Source organism: Meriones unguiculatus, chromosome 2 (assembly GCF_030254825.1).
Source record: "Meriones unguiculatus strain TT.TT164.6M chromosome 2, Bangor_MerUng_6.1, whole genome shotgun sequence".
Classification (NCBI taxonomy): Eukaryota; Metazoa; Chordata; class Mammalia; order Rodentia; family Muridae; genus Meriones; species Meriones unguiculatus.
This window is the reverse complement of record NC_083350.1, coordinates 130,430,663-130,454,564: the sequence shown is the minus strand read 5'-3', so window position 1 is coordinate 130,454,564 and position 23,902 is coordinate 130,430,663. Positions and strand designations below refer to the sequence as shown.

Sequence of the window (23,902 nt, the reverse complement as noted above, 5' to 3'; positions counted from 1 at the left end):
CTGGAACTCACAGCCACATGCATGCAGGAATTTGACCAGGGCATCATAACGGAATCCGTGTAATTAACAGGCTACCCTCATCTGAGAGCACTCCAGCTCCACACCCTGCCATGCTACTCTTACAGCAGCTCTACCTTCCTCCCAGGGCTTCCTGATGGACTTACCCTGTACAGAGCGTGTGGCTTTTCAGAATCACATAAGTGAACGGCTTAAGTGTTGATCGTGTGCAATGTTAGAGAAATAGCCGCAAAAGTCTCTGTGGAACTCCTTTCCAAGCATCTGACCATCTAAATACCATAAAAAAAAAATTGCTCCTGTTCTCCAGGTCTAATTAGATAACTGTCAGTCCTGGAAATAATCCTAGGCTAACCTGTTCATTTCACATCCTTCCTACCCAAATTGCAAACTATTAGTTAAATAGTTGACCTCAGCAGTAAGTCCAATAGGAATGAAAGTCCAAAAAGACCTTTTGGGATACTGAGTTGGGGATTAGAAAATAAACAGTTTCATCCCGAAGCAGCCTGAACAATCATGGAAGGAGTGTTACTCCACAAAGCATTGAACACTCCTTCCTACTCCTCTTAAATCTATTCACAGTGACCAATCGCTCAGTAACCAACCACAGCTCCCTGCTTAAGGGAGAACGCTAAGGATTTCTACACCCAAACAAAGGCTGAGAGATGAAATAAATTGGTTGAAAAATAACATATGTACACATCACACTTTTAAGGTTAAAGATCTGTTCATTAGCCGTGCTTATACCAGGAACAGCTCTCTAGTCATTCAGATCAGCTAATTTAGTTTGTACTTTAGTTGAGTATTTTCCAAGACTTAGATCGTTATCAATCAACTCGGAAGCTAGGATTTGCCAACCTACACAGACTTGGGATTTTTTTACCAAAGACTGAAGTTGAATTGCTAGACTTGTGATTGTGAATTAAAATTGCTTATTTACAACAGCAACTTACACTCTTAAACAAAACAAAACAAAACAAAACAAAATCTCTGTTTTCTCCAGGTGCGTTTTGAATAGTGTTGGACACCAATTCACCCCAAAAGAACGACATGATCTTTAACTCCTCTACTGAAGACGGGATTAGGAGAATTCAAGATGACTGCCCCAAGGCTGGCAGGCACAATTACATATTTGTCATGATTCCTACTCTCTACAGCATCATCTTCGTGATGGGAATATTTGGAAACAGCTTGGTGGTGATCGTTATTTACTTTTACATGAAGCTCAAGACCGTGGCCAGTGTTTTCCTTCTGAATCTCGCCCTGGCTGATTTATGCTTTTTGCTGACTTTGCCGCTCTGGGCAGTCTACACCGCCATGGAATACCGCTGGCCCTTCGGCAATCACCTGTGTAAGATCGCTTCGGCCGGCGTCAGTTTCAACCTCTACGCCAGCGTGTTCCTGCTCACTTGTCTCAGCATCGACCGCTACCTGGCCATCGTCCACCCAATGAGGTCTCGCCTCCGCCGCACGATGCTGGTGGCCAAAGTCACTTGCATCGTCATCTGGCTGCTGGCTGGCCTGGCCAGTCTGCCAGCCGTCATACACCGGAATGTATTTTTCATCGAGAACACCAATATCACGGTTTGTGCCTTCCATTATGAATCTCAGAACTCAACCCTCCCTGTCGGAATGGGCCTGACCAAGAACATCCTGGGCTTTGTGTTCCCTTTTCTGATCATTCTCACTAGCTATACTCTTATTTGGAAAGCCCTAAAGAAGGCCTATGAGATTCAGAAGAACAAGCCGAGAAACGATGACATCTTTAGGATAATTATGGCGATTGTGCTTTTCTTCTTCTTCTCCTGGATTCCACACCAAATCTTCACTTTTCTGGACGTGCTCATTCAGCTGGGCGTCATCCGAGACTGTAAAATCGCTGACGTCGTGGACACTGCCATGCCCATCACCATCTGCATAGCCTACTTTAACAATTGCCTGAACCCTCTGTTTTATGGCTTTCTGGGGAAAAAATTCAAAAAATATTTCCTCCAGCTTCTGAAATACATTCCCCCAAAGGCCAAGTCCCACGCAGGCTTGTCAACAAAAATGAGCACTCTTTCCTACCGCCCTTCAGATAACATGAGCTCATCGGCCAAGAAGCTCGCATCTTGTCTTGAGGTGGAGTGAGGGGGTTCAAAGCCTGGTAGTGACAGGATTCCCTGACAGAAGAAGACAGAGCAACATTTGGCTGCACTGCTCACTACCGAAAGATCGCTCAACTTCCACCTCTTCCGGATTGAAGCAGAGAAGGGATTCGGTACATGTTTTCTAAAGCACTAAACAAAAGTTCTTCTCGTTCTTCAAAACAAATTGGAGCAAAGCCCCCGTTCCCCACCCTTTTCGCTAACTAAACAATAGCTGCTCCAAAGACAACATCAGATATCGAGGGACTGAACTGATTTTGGAAAAAATGTACCGGCAGAAATGCAACCTCTCCAGTCCCCCTCCCAACTGTGTTACTTTTGATTATCACATTTAGAATGCATTAAACGTATTTGGAATGCGTCAGAGCTGCAGACTAGCAAAAGCGAGATTGGAGCTCACCAGCTTCCAAGGGGCGAGGAAGCTGTTCGTCTGCTTAGCTACTACTAGTGACTATGACACCACTGTTCCCGTCACTATACATTTTGTGCCAGATTTACTAGGCGGTAGTCATGGAGTTTCAAAACTCTTTGTGGAGTTTGGCCAATGTCTTAAGAATTTACGCTGTCAAAACAATGCCCACCGAACAGCTTATCTGTAGAATGGCCCCACTCCAGTCATGCAGCAAAGCTAAACTGCTTGTAAGGCTGTGATTCTGCCCAAGGCAATTGTGTCTTCCTAGTTGGATCAGTTTTATTTCCTATCTAATAAATGCATAGTCTTTGATAAGCAGATTTCCCATGAAGTGTGTCTTAGAATTCTAAAGATGTATATATTCTATGTGTATATGAATAGTTATATCTCTAAGCTACTGTTTGATTAAAGTTTAGCAAAGTTATATTTATCTTGAAATAAAAATTTATCAAAATATACTTAATCTTCACTACTTAAAACATATACTGATTTATTTAAACCATGAGTAAACACGAAGATATTTTAAGCTTGATTTAATTGTAATGTAATATGGGTAGATATAGTTTTTAATTTTTAGTACCTTTATTTTTTTGTGGTGCACATAGACCACAGCACACACGTGCAGGTCAGGGAATAACTGTGGGAGTCAGTTCTTTCTGTCTGCCATGTGGGTTCCCAGGTGCCAACTTAAGTCATTATACTTGGAGGCAAGCTCCTTTATCTACTGAGCTATTTCAGTGGATGCTGTACATTTTCGAGTCTTACTTTTGAAAGGATATAGAAGAAAACACTTCATTCTAATGAACAACATGAAATAATCACATCCTTTTAAATTTTCAATGTTACCCTATATAACAGCAAAATCATCAGCTCTTTATAACTCAAAATAATAACAGCATTTTACCTATAATTTGTAATGTTGGGATTTGTCTAATTATGTACATGAACACTGTAGAAAATTTAGAAGACATATAAAATGATAAAATTATAAAAGTCTTATTCAGTGTCCCAATGCACATTAAAATTTTAATCCATTTGTTTCTGGATATTTCATGCTCAGATATACACACAAATTATTACATGAATCATATATGCATTGAAATTTATTTTTCATAGAGCAATTGCTTCCTACACTAATAATATTTTTCTCGAGCATTGTAATATTTAGTTGTTATCAAACAAAGACATATACCTTCATGTAGTTAGCGAATCACCAATTTGGAATTTTTGTATTGTTTCAGTATTGTAAGTTTCATTGAGATGAGCTTTCAAACACATGGATATGACAGATTTCATTCTCTAACTAGTATAAGTGAGTATAAAGAGTATACAGTTGTAAACATTACTAAATGTTTTCTAAAATACATAAAACAATTTATAATATTGCCAACTGTTGGACTCAACAACATGAGCAATTTATAAAATTTCATCAAGAAGGAATTGATTGTAAGAATCCACATGCCGCATGCAAGGGTTAGGACCAAACTACATCTGAAGAACCTGCTGTAACATGATGTTTCTATCTGGTAGCTGCATCATTCCTCAACCTAGAGGTTTCAACTGTTTGTGAGGTCCACCTACAGAAGGCTAAGATGCCCACTCTTGTCCAAAAAAGTGTGACCAAAATATTTAAAGAACATAAACTAGTTGATGAGAGCTGTGAAAAAACTCCTTCAGAGTTGCTCTGGTGCACAAGGCAGAATCTTCAACAACAGCCTCTTGTGTTCATCCTCATTGCATAAAGGGTTATTTTCTGATTAGGTGCTTGCATATGCCTCATGTTATCTTTATTGGACTATTTAAAATTTATCTAATTCAGTGCCTGCCACTTACCAGTGTTCTTTTATTTCCACAAGGAATCATACCCGGTGAGGGAGTTTCCTGGTGGAGTTTTGGGGGTCACTCATGTATACAATCATATCATCTGCAAATAGTGATACTTTGACCTCTTCCTTTCCAATTTGTATCCACTTGATCTCCTTTGGTTGTCTTATTGCTCAAGCTAGGATTTCAAGCACTATGTTGAAGAGTTATAAAGACAGTGGGTTGCCTTGCCTTGTCCCTGATTTCAGTGCAATTTATTTAAGTTTCTGTCCTCTCAGTTTGATGTCGGCTATAGGTTTGCTGCATATTGCCTTTATTATGTTTAGGTATGTGCCTTGTCCTTGTATACTTGACCTAGATTTTGTCAAATGCTTTTTCAGCATCTAAGGAGAAAAACACCTTCAGCAAAGTGGCTGGCTACAAAATTAACTCAAAAGGTCAGAAGCCCTCCTGTGTACAAAAGATAAACAGGATGAGAGAGAAATTAGAAAAGCAACAGCCTTCACAATAGCCACAAATAACACAAAATACCTTGGTGTGACTGCAACCAAGCAAGTGAAAGACCTGCATGAAAAATTTTTTTTCAAGTCTCTGAAGAAGGAAATTGAAGAAGATATAAGAAGATGGAAAGGTCTTCCATGCTCACGGATCTGTAGGATTAACATAGTGAAAATGGCTATCCTGCCAAAAGCAATCCACAGATTCAGTGCAATTCCCATCAAAATACTAACACGAATCTTTACAGACTTTGAAAGAAAAATTCTCAACTTCATATGGAAAAACAGAAAACCCAGAATACTAAAACAACCCTGTACAATAAAAGATCTTCTGGAGGTATCTCCATTCCTGATCTCAAGTTGCTCTATAGAGCAACAGTAATTAAAACTGCATGGCACTGGCATTGAAATACACTGGAGGATCAATGGAATTGAATTGAAGATACAGAAATAAACCCACACACCTACGGTCACTTGATTTTTTACAAAGAAGCTAAAACCATACAATGGACAAAAGATAGCATCTTCAACAAATGGTGCTGGTCTAACTAGACGTCTACTTGTAGAAAATGAAAATAGATCCATACTTATCACCCTGCACAAGAATAAAATCCAAGTGGATCAAAGACCTCAATATAAAACCAGACACTAAACCTGTTAGAAGAAAAAGTGGGGAAGGGCCTAGAACTCATTGGCACAGGAGACAACTTCGTGAATAGACTACCAACAGCACAGGCTCTAAGAGCAACAATCAATAAATGGGACCTCATGAAACTGAAAAGTTTCTGTAAAGCAAAGGACACTGTCAACAAAACAAAACTACAGCCTACAGACTGGGAAAGGCTCTTTACCAACCCTACATCTGACAGAGGGCTAATATCCAGAATATACAAAGAACTCAAGAAGTTAAACATCAACAAACCAAATAATACAATTTTAAAAATGGGGTACAGAGCTAAACAGAGATTTCTCAATAAAGGAATATCGAAAGGCAGAGAAACACTTAAAGAAATGTTCAATGTCCTTAGTCATCAGGGAAATGCAAATAAAATGACCCTGAGATTTCACCTCACACCCATCAGAATGGCTAAGATCGAAAATTCAAGTGACAACAAATGCTGAAGATGATGTAGCAGCTTAGTCTTCATGTGAGTTCCCTAGTAAGAGGAGCAGGGGCTTTCTCTAATATGGACTCAGTGGCCAGCTCTTTGATCACCTCCCCCTGATTGAGGAACAGTCTTACCACGCCACAGAGAAAGAGGATGCAGCCAGTCCTGATAAGACCTGATAGGTCTAGGGTCAGATAGTAGGGGAGGAGGACCTCTACTATCAGTGGACTAGGGGTAGTACATAGGGGGGAAAAATGAAAGGGAGGGTGGCTCTGGGAGAATATGAGAGGGGGCTACAGCCAGAATACAAAGTGAATAAATTGTAATAAAAAATAACCACATCTATTAAATTCTACTTAAATTCTACTTAACCACAAATTATAGTGTAGACTTACTACTACTTGACATACCCTTTAGTCAATTTAATACTATGTTATCATTTTTCAATTGTTGTTATGCCGCGAGGGATCAGAAGCAGTTCATGTTTGCTAACCTACTATATTTAATATTTGATAATGTTTCTTAAAGGAAATTATATTTATATAATCCCTTATCCCCTTATTAACAGGTATGAATGTAATGTTATACGCCTCACTTTTGTTTTATTTTTAACAAATTACCTGGAAAATGGTAGGCGAAGAGCAGACCTTTATCTCTCCCTCTTCTCCTCTGTATCTAAAGCTTCAGTCTCATCCTCACTTTTGCAGTAGAACACCTACTTCAGCCTCCCTGTCCCCTGCATCTATCTCCAGTGGATCACACAGATCTCCACCACCTCCTAAACCCTATTCTCTAACTCAGTGCTTCACCTCAGTCCCCAACTCCATCAGGTACTCCCTGGAACACATATGCCATGCTGACAAAGAAAGCAAGTAGGCTGATGGCAGAGCTTCCCTTCTCCTTCCATTCCCCCAAGTTCAATCCCCAGCTCAGACCCAGCTATGCAGCAGACCTGCTACGATGGCCTTTCCTTTGTCCTCATTTTCGATGGACTGAGCAGATTCTGGAAGAACACCCTGCATTTCTCCATAATGTGGAGGCCTTCTGCACCACAACCTAACCCATCCCCATTCCTAAATACCCAGAAGCTCCAATACCCAGAAGCACATTTTACCAGAAGCCCCCTGTGGCCACACCTATCAGGACTCCAGGTGAATTGCTAACACACAGCCACCATACTGTCCTAAGAATCACAGAGGGTAGCAAAGAAAGGAAACAAAGAACAAAACACACACCCAACAAAGACAAGAACACATATTGACAGCTAGAATTACAATGTTCCCAATCCCATATGGACAGATAACAGCATAAAAACACAATTAATAGCTGCCAGGACAATATGTCTTCACTAAGGGCCAGCAACCCCCCACACACACCAGGCCCTGATTAAACCAACAAAAGCACAGTGGGGAAAGACATAAAATAGCCTCTCTGAATATGATAGTGTTGCTTAAAAAGCAAATGATTATTCCTTAAAGACATCTATGAAAACACAAACATTAGAAGAAAATTAATAAAACAATTCAAAGCGTGAAAGTGGAAACAGAAGCAAAAAAGAAAACCCAAATTAAGGAAATCTAGAAACAAAAAAATACAGGAATTCAAACAGGAACCTCAGAGACAAACATTACAAATAAGAGTATAGGAGCTAGAAAGGAGAATCTTGGGCATTAAAAACATGATAGAAGAATAACTCAGTCAAATAAAATATTAAATTAAAAAATCTCCTTGCACAAAAACATCCAGGAAATCTGGGACATTGTGAAAAGACCAAATCTAAGGATAATAGTAATAGAGGAAGGAAGGAAAACATGGGGAAAAGGCACAAAAGATACTTTCAATGAAATCATGGAAAGAAAAATGTCTAACCTAAAGAAAGTGATGTCTATCAAGGCATAAGAAGCATGCAACACACCAGATCATGGATCAGAAAAGAAAGTACCCTCAGCACATGATAATCAAAACACTGCATGTAGAGAAGAAATAATATTAACATCTACAAGGGAAGAAGACCAACTAACATCTAAAGGAAGACAGATTAAGATTTACACATGAATTCTTTTTTTTTTTTTTTTTTTTTTTTTTTTTTTTTTTTTTTTTTTCAATGCAGTTTATTCAGGAACATTGAACAATCCTCGGACCCCGGGGAAAGCCAGCCCACAGCTTAAATAGCCTCTGGGTAGCCAACCCAGGCGTGCCACGGGGGCAATGCAGATAGGTCCACATACATGGAGCAAGCCAGATCCTCGGCCTTAGCCAAATGTGGAGTTGTTCGTGACAGAGAGCACTCACCATCGGGAAGGTGGAAGGCGGAAACCAGCTCCATCTTTAAGGCATAGCATTCCGCAGCTCTCTACAGTTCCCCCTTTTTGTTTTAGACGCATCAGGCAAGAGTAGAGGTCTGATCTCTGATATTAGAAATAAATTGGGACTTTGTACAGATGTTCATTTAGGTGTCATCCACCCAAAGAGCATCAGACCGTCTGATACCTTTTTCTCAGAGGCGGGACCTGGGGCATCAACCCGCATGCAATCAGACATGCTCTTCTCTGGGTCCAAAGCGGCTGACCCTGAGTGCAGTGCTTAGCCTCGCATCCTGAGCGTATCATTTTAGCTTTTTATGGTATCCAACCATGCTTGGGGAGAATGTCCTGCTTCAATGGCTGTAAAGGCCTGAATGATCATGGCTGCATCACACTGTTGTGAGACTCTAATCTTGCATATATACCACAGGCAAACCAAGGAGACCAACACCAGAAGGCCTGCTAACACTCCCATGCGCGCCCATTCCTTCAGATGATTCATGGCTGCAGCAATCCATGTTGATAATCCTGTGGCTAGTCCTGCGTCCACTCCGGTAGAATTTACTGTGACAATGGCCACTCTCAGCTGCTCCATCGTAGTATCGAATTCTCCAGTCCAATTACCTAAAATATAGCTCGACAATTGTTTAGACAGATTTGCAGCACAGGAAAAATTCTCATGTTGTATGCTAGTGACACAAAGTCCAGCATACTTTCATTGACAGCCAGGTTGAGCGATTTGCCATAGGGTATCAATTTGCTCCTGCAAGAGGTCAATCCTCTGATTGAACACCATCAAGCTTCCTTTTAGTTGAGCATTAATTCCTTTATGTACAACTAAGGCATGAGCTACATTGGCTAAATGATTATTCAGGGTCTGAGCAGTCTGCCCAGTATGACTCATGGCTAATGCCCTGGTGGTAGCTCCAACAGCCGTCAATGAGATGGTAGTAACAATGGTGGCTGTAGTTCCAAGATCCCTTTTCTGTCTGAAGAGAGTCATAGCGTGAGGGGCATCAATGGGCATAGGCACCCAGTGAGGCATGCGAGTAACCAGGGCATACCTAACTTTACTAGCATTCCAGCATTGGGCAAAAAAGCAAGTATCATTACCACAATTACTTGGCTCTATCTGGCTAATAATGAATAAAAATGGGGGATATAGACAAACAGGTGTGGGCTTATAGGAAATATTATGAGAAGCCTTAACCCCTCGTTGGAACATCCTGCGTCAGTTCTAGAACTAGCAGTGGTGGTGTCCGAGGTCTGAGTAGGTTCAGGAGACCATTGCCCCCAGGGGCGAGACGTGCTCCATGCCAATTGATTAACTCCATGTTTTCCTCCAATTTTGAAAGTCTTTTAAGGTTCTTAAATTATTTTTTTCCCTTTTTTCTTAAAGTTTTCATCAATTACACTTTATTCATTCTGCATCCCCCCATAAGCCCCTCCCTCCTCCCATCCCAATCCCACCCTCCCTCCTCCCTCTGCTTGCATGCCACTCCCCAAGTCCACTAATAGGGGAGGTTCTCCTCTCCTTTCTGATCTTAGTCTCGCGCTTTCTCAGACAACTAGGAATAGCACTTCCTCAAGATCCAGCCATACCACTACTGGGCATATATCCAAAAGAGGCTCAAGTACACAAAAAGGACATTTGCTCAACCATGTTTGTAGCAGCTTTATTTGTAATAGCCAGAAGCTGGAAACAACCCAGATGCCCCTCAACTGAAGAATGGATGCAGAAATTGTGGTACATCTACACAATGGAATATTACGCAGCAATGAAAAATAAGGAAATCATGAAATTTGCAGGTAAATGGTGGGATCTGGAAAGGATCATCCTGAGTGAGTTGTCTCAGAAGCAAAAAGACACACATGGTATATACTCACTCATATAGACATACAACATAGGACAAACCCACTAAAACCTGTGCATCTAAAGAAACTAAGCAAGAGAGAGGACCCTAACTAAAACGTCCAATCCCCATCCAGAAAGGCAAAGAGGATGGACATCAGAAGAAGAAGAAAACAGGAAACAACCTAGGAACCTACCACAGAGGGCCTCTGAAAGCCTCTGCCCTTCAGACTATCAAAGCAGATGCTGAGCCTGATGGGCAACTGTTGGGCAGAGTGAACGGAATTTTAGGTAAGAACTGGGAAATAGTAAGAGCTGGAGAGGACAGGGTCTCCACAAGGAGAGCAACAGAACAAGAAAATTTGAACATAGGGAACTTCCCAGAGACTCAAACTCCAACCAAGGACTATTCATGGAGATAACCTAGAACCCCTGCACAGATGTAGCCCAGGGCAGTTCAGAGTCCAATTGGGTTACATAGTAATGTGAAGAGGGACTGCCTCTGACATAATCAGATTGGCCTGCTCTTTGATCACCTCCCTCTGGGGGGGGGGGGGAGCAGCCTTACCAGGCCACAGTAGAGGACAATACAGCCACTTTTGATGTGAACTGACAGACTACACATGAATTCTTAACAGAGGCTCTAAGAGCCAGAAAGGCCTGGAGAGCTGTGCTGCAGACTCTAAGAGAACACACATGCCAGCAAAGAATACTATTCTAAGAAAAACTTTCTATCACTATAGATGGGAAAATAAGACAGTCTATGATAAAATCAAATTTAAGCAATATCTACAAATGCAGCCATACAGAGATGCTAAAGGAAATAAATTCAACCTAGAGGTAAACATCCACAGGGAATAAATGATCCCAGACCTGCAAATCAAAAGAAGGGAAGCACATAAACACAAGATCACCACTACCAACAACAACAATAACAACAACAACAAAATCAACACTGCTCACGGATACCTTTCAACATCAGTGGTCTCAATCCCCTAATAAAATAACAAAGAATAACAGAATGGATGCAAAACACATCTTATCAAAAATAGACATCACCTTGAATGAAAGGGTGAAAAGTTATTTCAAGCAAGTGGACTAAGAAACAAGCTATTACTAATGGCATTCCAATAGCTGAAAAAAAAAATAGACTTCAAACCAGAAATAATCAGAAGAGAGAGGAGAGGACACTACATTCTCATCAAAGGAAAAAATCCACTTAGAGATTCTAATACCTATGCACCAAACACACGGGCACTCAAGTTTATAAAGGAAACACTACCACTAGTCACATATTGTCTTTCACACACTGAGAGAATTGTGGTGGGAGAATTCAATGTAGCACTCTCAGCAACAGGCAAGTCATCCGAACAAAAACTAATAGAGAAAGGCTGGAGTGGAGTTAACCGACTTTATAAACCAAATAGACTAAACAATATTTACAAAACCCATCTGCCAAAACACAAACTGACATACCTGTTTCTCAGTAGCTCATGAAACTTTCTCACAAACTGACCACATACTCAGACACAAAGCAAGTCTCAGTAAATACAAGAAAATTAAAATAACACCCCACATCTTTTGTGACCACTGTGAATTGAGGCTGGATATCAACAGCAGAACCAACAGAAAGCTTATAAACTCATGGACACTGAAAAATTCACTACTGAATGAAAAATATGTCCAAACAGAAATTAAGGGGGGAGAGAGGTAAATACTTTCTAAAATTTCATGAAAATGAATATACAACATACCCAAACTTATGATACACAATGAAGGTTGTTCTAAGAGTCAAGTTCATGGCACTCAGGATCAAAGGGCCTAAACAAAACAAAAGATGGAGAGATCTCGTATGAGCAATTTAGTGGCACACCTGAAATTTCTAGAACCAGAAGAAGAAATCACACCCAAAAAGAGTAGATGGCAAGAAGCAATAAAACTCAGGGATGAAATTAATAAAGTAGAGAAAAAAAAACAATACAAAGAATCAATAAAACAAAGAGCTAATTCTGTGAAAAAAAATCAGTAATATTGACAAATTCTTATATAAGTTAATTAAAAATCAGGGGAAAAAAATCCAATTGACAGAATTAGAAATGAAAAGGGGGACATAACAATAGACATTAAGGAATCCAAGATAATCATAAGACATACTTTAAAAACCTCTACTCCATCAAATTGGAAAGCCTAAAAGAAATGGATAATTTTCTCAGTACACAGCACTTACCAAATTTAAATCAATATCAGTTAAATAATTTAAACAGGTGTATAACTCCTGGTGAAATAGAAGCCTTCATTAAAACTCTCCCAACCAAGAAAAGCCCAGGGCTTGATGGGTTTAGGGCAGAATTCTACCAGACTTCCAAAAAGAGTTAGTGCTGCACTCCATCCTCTGTGAGCCCTATTCCCCGTACACAGCTCACCCTCCATCTCCAGGGACTGTAGTCACCCAGGACAGAAAGGGGTGATGTCCATGTGCCACCCCCCTGCTTGTGCCCCAGGGCAAGCAAAGCAGCAGTAAGCTATGACCCCCCCCCCCATGTCAGCTCCACCCCCAGATCACAGCCATACCTGCATTCCCAGGGGCCTGAGGCCATCAGAGACCACAAGCTCCATTTTCTGGCCCACAGCTCAGCTTGCATCACCTAAGGCCTGTCAATATCAGAGACAACAAGATGGCTGGGGGCAAGCATAATAACATTACTAAGAGCCATCTCTGAGCACCTTCCTCTAACAACACAGGAAAAATACAAACTCATCAAAGTCTTGCTCATTTGTTGCTTGTCAGAATTTTTCAAAATATTTCACACAATTATACAAAACAGAAACACAAAGGTGTCTTCTGCTTTAACAATCACCAAAACTATACATACAGAAGGATAATTTAAAATAAAACATGAGACAGGAAACAGAAATGTCAGTATCTGTGAAAAAATTATGGAACTTAGTTTCCTCTACTTAGATTTACAAATCACTAATTTGAGATAAACAAGTATTTTTCACTCAAGTTCAAAGCAAACTCTCAAGTTCAAAACACAGGTCAGGCATAGATGATATGTCTTTCCTGAGGGAATCTCTGTGATTCTCAGTCATCTGGATCTGAGCTCATTACCTGAATTTAGAGAATTCTCCAGATAAGTTACCATAGGAAGCAAAATTGGTAGATTTTTAATACTTCCAACCTTCCTTGCAGTAAAGGCATTGATCTGAGTTTAATTTTCACTTGGGAAATACTGACACACAGAAAGAACTTCTCAAGATCTGAACAGAAATGGGTAAAATCAGAATCTGGAAAATTCTGCAATAGTATGAAATGAATGTACATGCCATGTTGGATTAGGATAATTCAGAATAAATTAATGACTAATGAATAAATCACACTGTAAAGGAATTTTAATTCAGAACATGGTTACTCTGGCAAGAGATCTTATTCAAAGACCTTCTGGGTCTGTTTGATCCGGCTGGAATACAGACATGCCTTTAATCCCAGGAGACAGAGGCAAGCAGATCTCTGAGTTCAAAGCCAGCTTAGTATAGAACAAGTTTCAGGTAAAGAAAAGTTTAGATCCAGCTGTGGTGGTACATGCCTTTAATCCCAGCACTCAGGAGACAGAGGCATGCAGATCTCTGAGTTCTAGTCAGTGCTGTTCAGTCAGTTTGGTTGCATCAGTACATTAAGAGGCTATGCAGTAGAGCTGAGTTCATAGCACTTCAGTTCATGAAATTCAGAGGCAATTTTACCGGGAGAGTTTTACGGAAACAGGTTGAAGAAAGAACAAGTTAGACAGCGGTAAAGACAGAACAAGCCAGAGAATGGGAAGGAGACAGATGATTAGGACATGTTGCTAGAGTTAGTTTGAGGCCAAGTGGAGAAATACAGTGAGAAAATAAGAGAAGCCAGATTGAGTCAGTCATTTTGGAAAAGAATTTGAGCCAGTTGAACCAGCTAGCCAGCGTTCATAATGAGCTAGAAAGGGTGAGCTTATTCAGCATTAAGTCTCAGAGGCTAAAAATATTCTAGGCCTAGATTAGATTGTACTGGGGCTAGAAGCTTCCAGGACTAGGACTAGGCCTAGATTAGTAGATGGAGGAAGTAAGCCTCGAAGATGGCAATTAAATCAGGTGAATAAAAGTTACTTTTATATAACACTATTTACCATTTATGTAGGAGCCAGAGCACAATATGTGATATGGGTGTGATTAAATAGCTCATACCTGTGAGCCTGAGGTAGGAAGATTGCTGTGAGTGAGCTTGAGGACAAGATAGAGACACAGTGGATCATGTCTGAAAGACAAGAAGAAATAGAGGGAGGGATGGGGAAGAGAAGGGGGTGGATTCTAAGAAGAATCCGTCAATGGACGCTGTCAGCCATAAGAATATAGACAGTGGCAGTAGGCTTATAAGTTGAAGTGTTTCTAATTTTTCTTTCATGTGACTTTTCATATAATTATATAAAAAGAGGGAATTCCAGAAGAAATCATTGCTATCAACCAAAGAGAAGAACATTTGGCCTTTCTATAAAAAGGTTACCTGTCTTAATAGCAATCTTCCTATAATGTGTTATCGAACAGTACCAAGGTAATTGGGATTTTGTGGGTATATCAGACTGTTATTTCTTTTTATTTCTACTCAACAAACAGCTCTGAGTGTACTAAAATATGTCCCTCAATTTGTCTTTTGACATCTATACACAACCATGTGTCCTGGCTAGTTTTACGTCAGCTCGACACAAGTTAAAGTCATATGAAATAAGGCAATCTCAACTGAGAAAATTATTCCATAAGATCAGGCTTCAGGTGAGCCTTGTGAGCATTTCCTTAATTAGTGATGATGTGGGAGGGGCCAGCGCATTATGGGAGGTGATATCCCTGGGCTGGTGGTCCTAGGTTCTATAAAAAAGCAGCTGAGCAAGCCATGGGGAGCAAGCCAGTAAGCCGCACCCCTCCGTGGCCTCTGCATCAGCTCCTGCTTCCATGTTCCTGCCCTGCTTGAGTTCTTGTCCTGGTTCCTTCATTGACAGACCACAGTGTGGAAGTGTAAGCCAAATAAACCTTTTCCTCCCTAAGTTGCTTTGGTCCTGATGTTTTGTCACAGCAATAGTAACCCTAACTAAAACTCTGTGGCACATATACACGCACATGTGTGCACACGCACACATTGAAGTGTGGTAAAAATAAAGCCACCAAAAACTGAATAAGATCCAATTCAATAAAGATCAACTCAACCTACCTGGGAGCCTGCCATCCTAATGAGAGGAAAAGATTTAGAAATAGTCAACCAAGATCCAAACAATAGAAATAACATGCATAGATACGAGCAAAATGTTAAAAGATGGTGTAGAGGAGGAAATAATATCTCAAAAGAGGCCAACTGTTCAAACTGCTACTTAGTTTTGTACATGAACTACTTATAGCTTCATATTCATGATGTAGTTGAGATTTAATTGTTTTTAACTTCTCAATAAAATTATGATAAATAAGGAGACAAATCAAGCATATATTAACCATATAATACAGGATAATCCTATTATAATTCACATATGTAAAAAAAGATAAATGACAAGGAGGACTCTAGGGAGGATGTTTAAGTCTCATTCAGAAGGGCAAACAGAATAGACACAGGAAGGAGTTGAAGAGAGGGAACAGGACTGGAGCTTAACAAAGAGGTGTTCTGAAAGACCTCCACCCAGCAGCAGATCAAAGCAGATACTGAGACTCACAGCCAAACATTGGGCAGAGCAGGGGGAGTTTTATGGAAGAGTGGGAAGATAGAAGGACCCAGAGAGGAAAGTAGCCCCACAAGGAGACCAACAAAGCCAACAAATCAGAGTCCAGGGTGGGCTGCAAAGACTGATGCACCAGCCAAGGACCATGCAAAAAGAGGACCTAGGCCCCCTGCTCAGATGTAGCCGATGTAAGCCAATTGGCAGCTCAGTCTCCATATGGGTCCCCTTGTATAGGGAGTAGGAGCTGTCTCTGACATGGACTCTGTTGCCTGCTCTTTGATCACTTTTTCCTTACAGGGAGGCTTTGCCAGGCCACAGAGGAAGATGATGCAGGCAGTGCTGATGAGACTTGATAGGCTGGGGCCAGAGATCTCCCTTTCTGAGGGGTAAGGGAGGGGGATAAGAGGTAGGAGGGAAGGAGGTTGGGACTGGGAGGAGATGAGGGAGGGGCCAAATCAGAATATAAAGTGAATAAATCATAAAAATAAATTACAAAGAAGGGGATAAATAAAACAAAGGAAAACTGAGTTGTACTCTTTTAAAACATCAGTGATATGGAAGATAACTGTAGACATTCTAGTCCACGTTAAAGAAGACTGAAAAGAGAATCAACAATCAAACCTTGATTGAACCCTAACTCATTTACACACACAGTTCATTGAACATCTTAGCTCTGGAAGACAATAGTCAGTTCCTTCTCACTGGCCACAAAAGAGATCTAGACTTCTTTCTGAAAGACTGTAATACAGTTTGGTATACTTTAATAGACCCAGTACCCAGCACGAACATGATGTAAAGTCTGAAACTTGAGAAAGCTGCCCATTTTTAAAGGAAGAAAATTTCACCCATTGGGCCCAGTGCTTTGGAGAGGCAATTCTGAGGTTGGTGTGGTAAACTAGCTTCTTTACATCACTTTGAGTCCTATCAATATTAGGCCTAATTGTTAGCATGTTAGACAGATTGCATGGAGTTAGTTCCAGTTTTCATCAGCCAGGTTGATCAGAGTGAATAACCAAGTGGCACATTAATGGGAATGTTTGTTATAGAAAATATAGAATGCTTTAGTATTGTTGAAAGCCAATCCAGTGTGAGTCACACTCATTCCCTGTTTTTAGAACAGCTTTATTCTGCATTGTCCCTGTATTTTGGAGAGCAGAAGACAGAGATGTCCTTTCTTTTGCCCTTTCTTTGCCCTGACTCCAACACAAAGGAAAGGATATTTGATAGCCAAGATCTCTCTACTATCTCCTTTACAACAACGCTGTCTCAAATTTGTAAGCATCCCCTTCCGGAGAAGGTTTACTAAACTCAGTAGGTGCAAGCCTGTATACAGAGTATCTAATAGAGCCCGGTCCATTCAATTCCCAAACCATCCAGAAGAAATAGAACTGATACAAATGTAACTCCTGTGTTTCAGGCTTTTCAAGAATAACTCCTTTGTTTCTGACTTGAGTTTCATGTCCTCTGCCAACATGTTTGTGACTAGCCAAGGCAACTAACGTGCTATCTTCTGGATAGAAAACAAACAAAAAACAAAGATTTTGACAAAGACTGAACTAATGCCAGCAAGTGTCTATTTTATGAGATAAAAGACCCAGTAAAACAGATTTAATTTATCCTCAAACTTGTCTGTAAACTGGGTTCAAATCCCAGTGAAAGTAAGGATTTTCACGAAAATAGAAAAATAAAATTAAAATAAATGTTAATGTAAAGTTCTTATAACTAAAACAATATTATAAAAGAAAAAAGTTACAGGACTCTATTGTCTGCTCTTACGGCATGCTTTAAAAAGTAGTAATCAAGACATTTCAGGCAGTGTCTCACATTAGACCAACAGGTCCATGCAACATAACAGAGAGTCCAAGGAAGCCCAGAAGTGAGCTCATGCATACACGGTAAATACATTTTTACAAAGAATCCAAAGTAATTCAGCAAGGAAAGAAAACTGGATCTACTGGATCTTTTAAAATTAGATCTTTTAAAACTGGATCTTTTAAAATTAGATAACACCTTACCAAAAAAAGAAAGAAAGAAAAAAAAAAAAGCAAAGCTTCTATAAGAAACAGGTGAACATGTTTTGAGACCCTGGAATAGACAATTTCATACAGGAAAAAAAAAAAAAACACTCAGACTCCAACTACAACTATAAGAATTAAAAGAAAAAAACCATAAAATTTTGATTCTTCTAAAGAAAACATTCAGGAAATGAAAATATGAACTATGTAGAGGGAAGAAATATTTTCAGCAGCAAGCATGTACCCAGGACCCATTAGATGGCTCGGAAGATAAAAATCACCTGCTGCAATAGCTTAATGACCCAACATCAATACTTCAGAACAAACAGTGGAAGGAGATGACAGACTCTGGAAAGTTGCCCTCTGACCTCAGGCACGTTTTGGCATGCGCATGCCATTGCATGCACATACATGTGCACACACACACATAAAAATTATAAAGAATATGCATTTGAGCTATATAAAGAAGCCCTGTTCCTGTGTGCATGAGCACACACACACACAAATAAAAATTATAAAGAATATGCATTTGAGCTATATAAAGAAGCCCTGTTCCTGTGTGCATGAGCACACACACACACAAATAAATGAATAAATAAATAAACAGATAATTTTTAAAGTACATGTATGGAAAGAAGTCCTAAAAAAAATGAAGAGAGGATCCAAGATGGTGGCGCTGAGACCATACTGTGTCTGACCAGCAGGACAGCAGTGACTGCACAGTGACCAACAGGCCGAAGTGTGGACCTGTGAGAGGAAACCCCATGGTGAGAGAAGCAATTGAGTCCACTGTAAGGTCACCCAGTTAAACCCCAGGAGAGTTCCTGGGTCCAAGCTAGCCACATGCCTGCATGCTCTGATCGCCACTCCAGACTGAACTGCAGGCCCCACAACAGCAGAGACTGGGATTTCCAGTCGAGAGAAAACCCCACAGTGGAGGAAGCAGTCAGGACTGACCTCAGGTCACCCAGACAATCCCTGGAAAAGGTGTCACTCCAACAGGCGCTCAGCCGCCAGCCCAGAGGCACATGCCTGCGCGTGTGACTCACCATCTCAGACAGAACTGAGAACTGTGGGCCCCAAAACACCAGAGACTGGGTTTCCCTGTCTGAAGGAATCAGGTCCAACCTCAGGGCACCCAGCCAACCCTTCCTCTCCCCCCTGGAAAAGTTCCTGGGCTCCTGCAGGTGCTCAGTCCACAGCACAAAGCATAAGGTCTGATCTCAGGAAACCCAGCTAATCCCCCAGAAAAATTCCTGGGTTCCCCAAGGCTCTGGGCTCTAGCCTCCAGTCACACACCTGTATACTGCCCTCACCTGCCACTGATTACCGCTTGGGTACTGGGGCACAGAGCTCCAACCTCAGACATATAGAAGCCTGGGGCCCACACACACTGCTCCAAAGCACAACCTGTCACCCTAGATAAACTGACAAAACCTTGGGGCTCCCTGGTTCTTCAAGAGGGCTGCACCCAGCAAACACAGTATATGAACACCAGCAGTTCACTAAATTCAGAGCAAGAAACTTAGTGGAAGGGCAGTTGTCTCCAGGACTTCTGGTGAGAGGAGAGCCCCTGGACTCCCAAATGAGCCCAGTTACCCCACAGGACGATACACCTGAGGAGAGCTGTGGCAGTTCCTTGAGAAGCACTGGCCATTTGGTGACCATACCCAAAAGTCTGAGGCAGCCTTCTTCAGGAACAACCATCTTCCTGCCAAGGGGATTCCCTCCACCCCAGGATTCCAGAAGGCACCAAAAATTAACAGCCAACACCTGAGACAGACAGGTGGGTAGAAGCCAGCGTAAAAGTACAATCAACAAAGGCCAAAACAATATTGCATCTCCAGAATCCAGTTATCCAGGGACAAGTAGCCCTGGATACCTGATATAAGTTCAAACAAATACTAAAAGTTGCAGGAGAAAAAGGCCAAGTAACATATAATAGCAAACCCATCAGAATCACACCTGACTTCTCAACAAAGACTTTGAAAGTCAGAAGGGCCTGGACAGATATCATGCAGACCCTAAGATAACACAGATGTCAACCCAGACTACTATACCCAGAAAAACTCACAATCAGCATAGATAAAGAAAACAAGATATTCAACAACAAAAACAAATTCAAACAGTACCTACCCAAAAATCCAGCCTTACAGAAGGTACTAGAAGAAAAAATACAACCCAAGAAAGCTAACTACATCCAGGAAAACACAAGAAATAAATAACCCACTACAGCAAAACTAAAAGTAGCCAAGCACACAAACACACTACCACAACCAACATCAAAATCAAAGGATCTAACAGCCACTGGTCATTAATCTCCCTCAACATCAATGGACTCAACTCTCCAGTAAAAAGACACAGATTAACAGAATGGATTCATAAACAAGATCCAACAATCTGTTGCATACAAGAAACACACCTAAGTCACAAAGATAGAAATTACCTGAAAGTAAAGGGCTAACAGACACAAGAAGCAAGCAGGAGTAGCCATTCTAATATTTAATAAAATAGACTTTCAACCAAAACTAATCAAAAGAGATGGGGAAGGTCACTTCATACTCATCAAAGGAAATTCCACCCAGGTGTAACTCTAACCAAGCAAGCTAAAGACTTGTACAAAAAAAAAAAAAAAAAAAAAAAACTTCAAGTCCCTGAAGAAAGAAATTGAAGAAGATATCAGAAGATGGAAAGATCTCCCATGCTCATAGCTCAGTAGAAGTAACATAGTAAAAATGGCCATCTTACCAAAAGCAATCTACAGCTTCAATGCAATTCCCATCAAAATGCCAACACAATTCTTTTTTTTAAATATTGCAGAGTTTTATGTGCTCACTTTGACACAGAACACAAATACAAAGGGAAGAATTAAATAAAAAATGAACAGCACCGATGTGACTATACCACAAAGCTGGACTATGCACAATAAGTAATCAGTATCTCTATCCCCAACAGTATTTTTTTTAATTTTTTTATTCATTACACTTTATTCATTTTGTATCCCCCCATAAGCCCCTCCCTCCTCCCCTCCCGATCCCACCCTTCCTCCCCTTTCTGCATGCATGCCCCTCCCCAAGTCCACTGATAGGGGAGGTTCTCCTCTCCTTTCTGATCTTAGTCTATCAGTTCTCATCAAAAATGGCTGCATTGTCCTCTACTGTGGCCTGGAAAGGCTGCTCCCCCCAGGGGGAGGTGATCAAAGAGCAGGCCAATCAGATTACCCAACGCAATTCTTTACAGACCTTGAAAGAAAAATTTTCAACTTCATATGAAATCACAAGAAACCCAGAATTGCTAAAACAATCCTCTACAATAAAAGATCTTCTGGAGGTATCTCCATCCCTGATCTGAAGCTGTACTATAGAACAACAGTTATAAAAAAAATACATGGTACTGGCATAGAAACATACTCATGGGTCAATGGAATCAAACTGAGGACCCAGAAATAAACCCACACACTTATGGACACCTGATCTTTGACAAAGATGCCAAAACCATACAATGGAAAAAAGACAGCATCTTCAACAAATAGTGTCGGTCTAACTGTAAGTCCACATGTACAAAAATGCAAATAGACCTATATCTATCGCCCTGCACAAAAGTAAAGTCCAAGTGAATCAAAGATCTCAACATAATACTAGACACACTAAATCTATTGGAAGTGGGGAAGAGTCTTGACCTCATTGGCACAGGAGACAATTTCCTGAACAGAAAACCAACAGCACAAGCTATAAGATCAATAATCAGTAAATGGGACCTCATGAAACAGAAAAAAAGCTTCTGTACAGCAAAGGACACTGTCATTAGAACAAAACGACAGGCTACAAGCTGGGAAAGGATGTTCACCACCCTGCATCTGACAGAGGGCTAATATCCAGAATATATAAAGAACTAAAGAAGTTAAACACCAACAAACAAAATAATACAGTTTTTTTTTAATGGGGTACAGAGCCAAACAGAGAATTCACAGTAAAGGAATATCCAATGGTGGAGAAACACTTAAAGAAATGCTCAACATCTTTAGTCATCAGGGAAATGCAAATCATAACAACTCTGAGATTCCATCTTACACCAATCAGAATGGCTAAGATCAAAAACTCAAGTGACAACACATGTTGGAGAGGATGTGAAGAAAGGGGAACCCTCCTCTGTTGCTGGCAAACTTGTACAACTACTTTGGAAATCAATCTGGCGCTTTCTTGGAAAATTGGGAATAACACTACCTCAAGATCCAGCTATACCACTCCTTGGCATATACCCAAAAGATGCCCCACCATTCAATAAGGACGTTTGCTCAACTGTTTTCATAGCAGCTTTTTTTGTAAAAGCCAGAATCTGGAAACAACCTAGATGTCCTTCAGTCAAAGAATGGATACAGAAATCATGGTACATTTATACAATGGAATACTATTTGGCTATTAGAAAGAAGGAAATCATAAAATTTGCAAGCAAATGAATGGAACTAGAAAAGATCATCCTGAGTGAGGTAACCCAGAAACAGAAAGACAGGCACAACAGATACTCACTTATAAGCGGATATTAACAGTATAATATAGGATAGCCATCCACAGACTTAAAGAAGGTAAACACTGCGGAGGACCCTAGTGGGGGAGGGTGCTTAAATCTCATTCAGAATGACAAACAGAAGAAGCAGTGGAAGAGAGAAAACAGGATGGAAGCCTACTATAAAGGGTCCTTTGAAAGGATCCACTCAACAGGGGATAGAAGCAGATGCTGAGACTCATGGCCAAACTTTGTGCTGAATGCATGGAGTCTTATGGAAGAAGAGAAGGGTGGGGATACAGGGACATGGAGGGGACAGGACCCCCACAAGGAGACCAACAAAGCTAAAAGAATCTGAGCCCAGGGGGTCCTGCAGAGATGATGCACCAGCTGAGGACCATGCATGGAGAGGACCTAGACTTCCTGCTCAGATGTGGCCTATTGGCAGCTCAGTCTCCATGTGTATCTCCAAGTGAAGGGAGAAGGGGCAGCCTCTATCATGAACTCAGTTGGTGCCCTTTGATCACTCACCCCTGCTGATGTGACCTTCCCAAGCCACAGTGGAAGAGGATCCAGGTAGTCCTGATGAGACTTAACAAGCTATGGGCAGATGGCAATGATAGAAAACTCCCTCTCTCAGTGGACTCGGGGGAGGGGACTAGGGAAAAGAGAGAGGAAAGGAGGGGAATTGAGGGAGGGGGCTTTAATCAGAATATATAATGAATAAATTGTGAAAAAAATTAAAATAAAAAATGAAGAAAAGAAGCAAAATATTAATTTCTTTTCAAAATAGTTCAGTAGATACTTCATACAACCAGATTTTACAAATTGCAATTAACCATATGAAAAGGTGTTGAGCATTTTCAAGCACTGGGAAGATGCGAATTACAACCATTTTGAAGTCCCTTCACAGTTACTAGAATTAGCAAAATGAAAGGTGACAAATTAGAGGATTCAGAGAAACTAGTTAAAGATTAAAGTCTTATAAACACCATGGAAAATGCTTGATAGGATCATGTTAACCCTGATTCTAAATTATTATTCATGAATTCCACTCAGAGAGCTACATGCTGTGCAAATGAAAGCTTATGCCAACAAAAAGTCTTGTACAAAATATTTGTTAAACTATTATTTATAGTAGCAAAAAGTTGCAAGTGCTTTCAGTATTCACTAAGAAGGAAACAGAAAAATTGGAGTATGCTCCTACAGTGAAATGGTACTTGTGAGTAACAAGATATGAATGTTATAAAGAAAAACATGATTACTCCAATAATAGAAGTCATTGTCCAAAAGAATGTAAGCAGTATCTACAATCTCATTTGTGTGAAGCTTGAATGGGCAAAATTAATATAAAAGTCAAAACATCAATAGTAATTGCTTGAAGAAAGTTTAAGTATATTCAAGGAAAGGTGCTAATGGAACTTCTTAAGCTAAGAAATTGTCTGCCTTTTATGGGAGGTCAATTAATATGGGGTTTACATTTGCCAAAGCCCACCAAG

General features: G+C 40.5%; 1 protein-coding gene across 1 annotated transcript in view; it reads left to right on the top strand.

The window, feature by feature from the left end:
- The window catches only part of Agtr1 (angiotensin II receptor type 1), a 43,703-nt gene extending 40,084 nt beyond the window's left edge, over nt 1–3,619 (top strand). The window contains exon 3 of the mRNA XM_021659957.1: nt 1,019–3,619. Coding sequence (XP_021515632.1) covers nt 1,066–2,145 — 1,080 coding nt within the window. The 5' untranslated portion in view covers nt 1,019–1,065 and the 3' untranslated portion in view covers nt 2,146–3,619. The remainder of the gene's footprint in view (nt 1–1,018) is intronic.
- The last annotated feature ends 20,283 nt before the right edge of the window (nt 3,620–23,902 follow it).